Source organism: Macaca mulatta, chromosome 2 (genome assembly GCF_049350105.2).
Source record: "Macaca mulatta isolate MMU2019108-1 chromosome 2, T2T-MMU8v2.0, whole genome shotgun sequence".
Classification (NCBI taxonomy): Eukaryota; Metazoa; Chordata; class Mammalia; order Primates; family Cercopithecidae; genus Macaca; species Macaca mulatta.
In genome coordinates this window covers 148,632,559-148,640,082 of record NC_133407.1, presented here as the reverse complement: position 1 = coordinate 148,640,082, position 7,524 = coordinate 148,632,559, and the positions used below count along the sequence as shown (strand labels likewise).

Below are 7,524 nucleotides of genomic sequence, written 5' to 3'. Positions count from 1 at the left end.
TCCGCCTCCTGGGTTCACGCCATTCTCCTGCAGCAGCCTCCCAAGCAGCTGGGACTACAGGTGCCCACCACCACGACCGGCTAATTTTTTGTATTTTTAGTAGAGATGGGGTTTCACCGTGTTAGCCAGGATGGTCTTGATCTCCTGACTTTGTGATCTGCCTTCCTCGGCTTCCCAAAGTGCTGGGATTACAGGCATGAGCCACCGCGCCCGACCAAGACACATTTTCTTCACAGATCAAATTCCTCTGCCTGAGCTCTCCCCAAAAGCACAGGCCCGCAATGCTGTATTTCCTTCCTGGGAGAAGGAAAAGCCCGCCTCCTCCGGCTCTGAGTCCCGCCTCGTCACCATTCCGATTGACACTCAAGCTGACCAATCAGCGCGCTGGCGGGAGCGTGGCGCTGCTCCTCTGAAAGCACATGCGCACTGTACTGACTCGGGAGATGGACGGCCGCCGTGTTTTGGGTCCGATCTGGAGTGGCTGGCGGCGGGGCCTGGCTGTAAGCACAGCGCCCGAGGACGCAGGCTTTGGCATCGAAGCCCGGTGATTAAGTACCCCCTCCCTCATGCGGGACGGAGGCTAGGGCAGCGGGAAGGCACGTGCGGGATCTGCATCAGGTAGATGTTACCCGAAAACAGCCCCTTGGCCTCTCTCAGCCTCGGTGCCCTCGACTGTAGGATGGGACCGGTCTACCTGAATTTTCGAGGTCAGCCTAGACATTGTGAGGCATTTGTCAGAGGCCGCAGGTTTTGGGAAGAGGCGTCGGGAGATAGGAATGGGCGGCACCTCGGGACGGAATGACTCCCATTGCTTCTCCCTCGTTGTCCAGGCATCACAGGCAACCCCGCGGCTCCCGCCTACGGTCGGGGCCCCTCGGGGACCAGCCCTTCCCGGGGCTGCTGCCAAAAAACCTCAGTCGGGAGGAGTTGGTTGATGCGCTGCGGGCAGCCGTGGTGGACCGGAAAGGTGAGGGGTGAGAGGCACGGCCGCACAGGGATCGGGAGGGGACTGCCGCGGAGTGAAGCCACGGGATCAGCCCTGCTTCTGCCTCCCACTAGCAGCATGAGCTGGGACGAGCCACCTAATTTGCACCCTCTCCCCGCTTTTAACCTTACCGCCATGATGCAGTAGGGTTAAGAGTGGGGAGAGGATGCAAATAACTATCAAGCCTTGCACATAGCCGGCGCTCAGTTACAGGAGTTGCTATACTAGATTATTGTTTATTGGCCGCGGTGGCTCACGCCTGTAATCCCAGCACTTTAGGAGGCTGACGCGGGCGGATCACCCGAGGTCAGGAGTTCGAGACTAGCCTGGCCAACATGGTGAAACCCCGTCTCTACTAAAAATACAAAAATTAGCCAGGTGTGGTGGCGTCCGCCTGTAATCCCAGCTACTGGGGAGGCTGAGGCAGGAGAGTCACTTGAACCCGGATAGCAGAGGTTGCAGTGAGCCGAGGTCGTGCTACTGTGTTCCAGCCTGGGGCAACAGAGCAAGACTCAGTCTAAAAAAACGACAACAAATTATTGTTTATTGATAGACAAAACACAGGCTTTGAGTCAGACATCTAGGCTCTGTGATCAGCTTGCTGTGTGGCTTTAGGAAAATAACTGAATTTCTCTGAACCCCACTCTCCATTCAGTGATTTATTTCTTTTCTCAACTATTTCTTAAACATATGCTGTGTTCCAGGCACTGTTCTAGGCAGGTATACAGTGCTGAAAAAGATAGATATGGTTTCCGCTCTCAAGGGAGAAATGGATTTCTCTCTAATGGGAGAAATGGGTGTCAGAAAATAAATGAACAAGTTACTAGTGATAAGTGCTATGCATAAACTGAAACAGGATGTTCTAATGGTGAGGAACTGTAGGAAGAGGGCAGACGTTGGATTGGAGATTCAGACCTCTCTGTGATGTGACATTTGAGCCAAGGTGATAGGGAGCCAGACCTGGGAAATTTGGGGACAGAGGAAACAGTAAGTGCCAAGGCTCTGAGGTGGCAGAGGAACAGAAAGCAGTTCAGTTTGGTGTGCGGTAGATAAGTCACGTCTGAGAGTCATGATGGGGCCATGTGCTAAGATGTGTGAGAAAGTGCTCTGGAAATTCTTAAGTGCTGCATAAAGGGTTACTGTTGCTTTTGCTGATGTTCATGTGATGTATGTTTCAGGACCTCTAGTGACGTTGAACAAGCCACAGGGTCTACCAGTGACAGGTACAGGCCGGGTATGTGGGAAGGGAATGCAGCAGAAGGGGGTTTTGTGTCTGGGGAGGGAAAAGTGAAGGCGTGAAGCTTTGGCCTCTTGTAATTTTTCTTTCTTACTTTCCAGGAAAATCAGGAGAGCTGACGTTGTTGTCAGTGCTGCCAGAGCTGAGCCAGTCCCTGGGGCTCGGGGAGCAGGAGCTTCAGGTTGTCCGAGCATCTGGGAAGTAAGTGGTAGGGGTGATAGGAAGCTAGGAGTACAGGCATCCATCTATGGTGGGGAAACAGCTGCTTTGGGATATGCTGACACATTTTCCATAGGAAGGTTTGAGATCGTAGAGGTGGATACAGGTACAGTGAAGAGGAGGAAGCTGATGACTCTGGGTTCAAATCCTCAAGTACAAATGGTGTGATACCAGGCAAAGCATGACACCTCCCTGACGCTGGGCACAGTGACTCACGCCTGTAATCCCAGCACTTTAGGAGGCCAAGGCAGGAGGATCACTTGACCCCAGGAGTTCGAGACCAGCCTGGGCAAAATAGACCCCATCTCTGGAAAAACAACAACAACAAAACCTTCCCTGAGGCCGGGCATGGTAGCTCATGCCTGTAATCGCTAGGACTTTGGGAGGCCGAGGTGGGAGGATTGCTTGAGTCCAGGAGTTCAAAACCAGCCTGGGCAACATGGCAAAACCCTATCTTTACTTAAAAAAACAAAACAAAAGAAACACACACACACACACACACACAAGCTGGGCATAGTAGCACATGCCTGTAGTCCCAGCTGCTCGGGTGGCTGAGATGGGAGAATCACTTGAGCTCAGGAGATGGCAGCTGCAATAAGCTGAGATCCTGCCACTGTACTCCAGCCTAAACAACCTGAGTGAGACCCTGTCTCAAAAAAACAAAACAAAACAAAACCCTCCCTGAGCCTCAGTTCCCCTAATGGTAAAATAGAGAAAATAATACCTATGCTTAGTGTGCAGTCATTTCTCCATGACTGTACTCGTGGCAGGCATTGCTAGTCGATCCATGATACTCTTTCCTCTAACTGCCATCAATTAAAGATGGTACTTGAGATTAAATATTTCTGCAGTTCCACAAACTCATGAGCTTTTTTGTGGGGAACTTATTTAAGAGCTACTATGTACAGAATTTCTAGTAGAGTTCTGGCACATGGTAGACAATCCTTACGACATTTGGCTCTGAGCTCCCTGGGGGCTGGGGAAAAATGAGAAACACATTAAGCTACAAAGTCTTGATATCAAAGAAGGGGAAACCTTACTTATTTCTCAGGAGGTGGTCTAGGTTATAGTCCTGGTGTTAGTGTTTGGCCTGAAGCAGGTCAGTGTTCCTTCCTAAGAGTTTCCTTTTTAGTGGGTGAGTTCAAGGGACTTTAACTTGTGTAATTTGTCTCCTTATTCCAGGGAAAGCTCTGGGCTTGTACTCCTCTCCAGCTGTCCTCAGACGGCTAGTCGCCTCCAGAAGTTCTTCACCCATTCACAGAGAGCCCAGAGGCCCACAGCTACCTACTGGTGAGAGGTGCTGGGAGGTTCTTAAGGTGGTGGGGAGGGCCCAGCAAGCCACTGTGTGACCTCCTCCTGCCCCTTCCTCAGTGCTGTCACTAATGGGATCCCAACTGCTTCGGAGGGGAAGATCCAGGCCGCCCTGAAACTGGAACACATTGATGGGGTCAATCTTGTGAGTCCGGGTCTGGGCAGGGAAGAGGAGGGATGCTTCTAGATACAGTACCCTACGGAGAGGAGTCAGGGGTATGGATTTGGGAGGGCTGGCTCTCCTGTCCCCTAAAACAGGCAATTGACCACTGCCTATACTGTGGCCCTGCCCAGAGTCTGTTGGGAGCAGGGAGGGTCTGGGTATAGCTCCCAGGCCTGTGTGAGGCTTGTTCACTCTTGACTGGCACCACAGACAGTTCCAGTGAAGGCCCCATCCCGAAAGGACATCCTGCAAGGTGTCAAGAAGACTCTCAGTCACTTTCGTGTGGTAGCCACAGGCTCTGGCTGTGCCCTGGTCCAGCTGCAGCCACTGACAGGTAGGTCTGCACCCCAGCCAGCCTTTAAAACTGCACTTGATTTGGGAGACTGAGGTGGGTGGATCATGAGGTCAGGAGTTCAAGACCAGTCTGGCAGGGATGGTGAAACCCTGTTTCAACTAAAAACTATAAAAATTAGCCGGGCACGGCCGGGTGCGGTGGTTCACACCTGTAATCCCAGCACTTTGGGAGGCCAAGGTGGGCGGATCATGAGGTCAGGAGATGCAGACCATCCTGGCTAATGCGGTGAAACCCCGTCTCTACTAAAAATACAAAAAATTAGCCGGGTGTGGTGGCGGGCGCCTATAGTCCCAGCTACTCGGGAGGTTGAGGCAGGAGAATGGCATGAACCTGGGAGGTGGAGCTTGCAGTGAGCTGAGATCGCGCCACTGCACTCCAGCCTGGGTGACAGAGCGAGACTCTGCCTTAAAAAAAAAAAAATTAGCCGGGCATGGTGGCAGGTGCCTGTAATCCCAGCTATTCGGGAGGCTGAGGCAGGAGAATCACTTGAACCCAGGAGGCAGGAGTTGCAGTGAGGCAAGATCACGCCTCTGTACTCCAGCCTGGACGACAGAGTGAGACTTCGTCTAAAAAAAAAAAAAAAAAAAAACTGCACTTGAGCCGGGCGCAGTGGCTCACGCCTGTAATCCCAGCACTTTGGGAGGCCAAGGCGGATGGGTCACTTGAAGTCAGGAGTTCAAAACCAGCCTGGCTAACATGGTGAAACCCCGTCTCTACTAAAAATACAAAAATTACCTGGGGTTGGTGGCATGCACCTGTAATCCTAGCTACTTGGGAGGCTGAGGCGGGAGAATCACTTGAACCTGGGAGACTGAGGTTGCAGTGAGCGAAGATTGCACTATTGCACTCCATCCTGAGACAGAATGAGACTCCGTCTCAAAAAAAAAAAAACAAAAAACTGCACTTGGCTCAAGGGGGCAAGGGGCTGGGGAGATGGTGGTATCAACAGCAGCCTGGGAAGCATTTGATGGCCCCCAGAGGTGTATGTGACCAGGCCCAGCTAGAGAAGGCAGCTTCAGGCTAGCACCCCAGCAGCAAAAAACAGTCCTTATGGCTGATGGCTTCAGCAATTAAATCAGGGTTGCATCTCATCATGAGTGGATCCCACAGCCAGGCAGATTGATAGCTGTGGTTGTCCTGACGTGTTGTGTGTCCCTCTCTGGATGCAGGGTCGTAGTAGCGACCTCACTGAAACATGTGATCTGAGAAAGGGGGTGGTGTTTCCCCAAAGGAAAGCAGGAGGGGTGATAGTGGGTGGGACAGAACGAGCAGCTGCCCACTGTCTCTCCGGGCTCTCCTGTTGCCCAGTGTTCTCCAGTCAACTACAGGTACACATGGTACTACAGCTCTGCCCTGTGCTTGGGGACCACACATACTCTGCCCGTGTGGGGACTGTCCTGGGCCAGCGATTTCTGCTGCCAGCTGAGAGCACCAAGCCCCAAAGACAGGTACTCCAGCCCACCTGCTTGCTGCTTTCTGAGGGGTGGAGGGAGAGGTGAGCATGGACAGCATCTCAAGACCTTATCTTTGCAGCTTGGGACTACTGGGAGGCAGCCCTTTTGGCTCCCAAGGCTGTATCTGTACCCACATCTTGGTGTGTGGCCTTGGGCAAGTAACACTCTCTTGAGCTTCATTCTGTCTGTGTGTTCAATAAGGGAGTTGATGTGGCTGATTTCTAAAACCCTCTTAAGTCTGCCATTCTTTGAGTCTGGTACAAAGGGTCAAAGGCATGCATGTATTAGGACACCAGATGCCTCTACCTGCTCTAACAGAGTAAGCCCAGACTACCAGAATCTTAACACAAGAACTGTGCCCTCATGTTAAGGTCAAATAACGGGAGTGGGCTCTGCTCCAAGCAGTAAGTACTCAGGGACCCAGGCTGTTGATATCCAGCCAGATAAGGGAGACAGTGTAGGTTCAAGTGGGTAAGGCTTTTCTGGGCCAGGTGTGGAAGTGGCATACATACTGCCACCTACATTCACTTGGCTAGAGCTCACTCACGTCTCACCAAGCTGTGAGAGGGCTGGGAAATGGAGTTGAGGCATGTGCCTAGGAGGAAACTGATTGGGTGACCCCCTAGCCAGTCTCTGCTGCAGTGTGAGTGCCTGTATGAATGTGCACATCTGTGTATAAAGAAGATGTGATTAACAGCAGCAGAACAGTGGGGAATAGAGGAAGCGCCCACCTTACTCCCATTTCCCTTAGAGGTGGGTACCCAGCTGCTTGGAAAATGTGGGGCTCAACACAACGTACCTCTCTGCTCCAGGTCCTGGATGAAGCCCTCCTCAGACGCCTCCACCTGACCCCCTCCCAGGCTGCCCAGCTGCCCTTGCACCTCCACCTACATCGGCTCCTCCTCCCAGGCACCAGGGCCAGGGACACCCCCATCGAGCTCCTGGCACCACTGCCCCCTTATTTCTCCAGGACCCTACAGTGCCTGGGGCTCCGCTTACAATAGTCCTCCCTCTGTTCCTGACCCCCTCACACACACTGGAAAGTGAGGGTGGGGGCTCTGCAGTCGGACAAACCTAAGATCACATCCTGGACAGGCCACTTGCTTGCTGTGTGGCATTGAGCAAGTAAGTTTACCTCTCTGGACTTGTGATAATAAAAGTTCCTACCTCATGTTATGGTTTTGAGGATTTGCTAAGAAAGTAAATGTTTATTACAGATCTTGCTTTCTGCTCAGTTGACTATGTAGTCTTTTTATTTGGTGGTTTCCATCCTGATCCTAGCTGGGAGATGTTAGATTTTTGTGTGTTTGTGTGGTAAAATACATATAAAAGTTACCATCTTGGCCAGGGGCAGTGGATCACTTGAGCCCAAGAGTTCCAGACCAGCTTGGGCAACATGGAGAAACCCTCTCTACTAAAAATAGAAAAATTAGCTTGACGTGGTAGCACATGCCTGTAGTCCCAGCTACTTGGGAGGCTGAGGTAGGAGGATCACCTGAGCCAGGGATGCAGAAGTTGCAGTGAGCTGAGATCGCACCATGCCACTCCACTCCATCCTGGGCCACAGAGTAAGGCCCTGTCTCAAAATAAAATTTACCATTTTAGCCATTTTAAGTGTACAGTTCTGTGGCATCAAGTATACTCACATTGTTGTGCAACCAGCACCACCATCTCCAGAACTTTTTTATCTTATAAAACTGAAATTTTGGCCAGGTGCTGTGGCTCATGTCTGTAATCCCAGCACTTTGGGAGGCTGAGGTGGGCAGATCCCTTGAGGTCAGCAGTTTGAGACCAGCCTGG

At 51.9% G+C, this 7,524-nt stretch overlaps 1 protein-coding gene across 2 annotated transcripts; it reads left to right on the top strand.

Moving 5' to 3' along the window:
• Window positions 1-425: 425 nt before the first annotated feature.
• Window positions 426-6,958, top strand: RPUSD3 (RNA pseudouridine synthase D3). Of its 2 annotated transcripts, XM_001096202.4 has the most exons (9): window positions 426-544; window positions 831-967; window positions 2,164-2,208; window positions 2,324-2,423; window positions 3,624-3,731; window positions 3,813-3,897; window positions 4,126-4,249; window positions 5,579-5,718; window positions 6,537-6,958. In XM_001096202.4, exons 1-9 carry the CDS (start codon window positions 444-446, stop codon window positions 6,726-6,728), a joined length of 1,032 nt encoding a protein of 343 aa, XP_001096202.3. In that variant the 5' UTR covers window positions 426-443; the 3' UTR covers window positions 6,729-6,958. The 2 variants fall into 2 exon arrangements, with proteins under 2 accessions (XP_001096202.3, XP_014985775.2); XM_015130289.3 differs by lacking the exon at window positions 831-967 and having other exon boundaries at window positions 2,164-2,219.
• The last annotated feature ends 566 nt before the right edge of the window (window positions 6,959-7,524 follow it).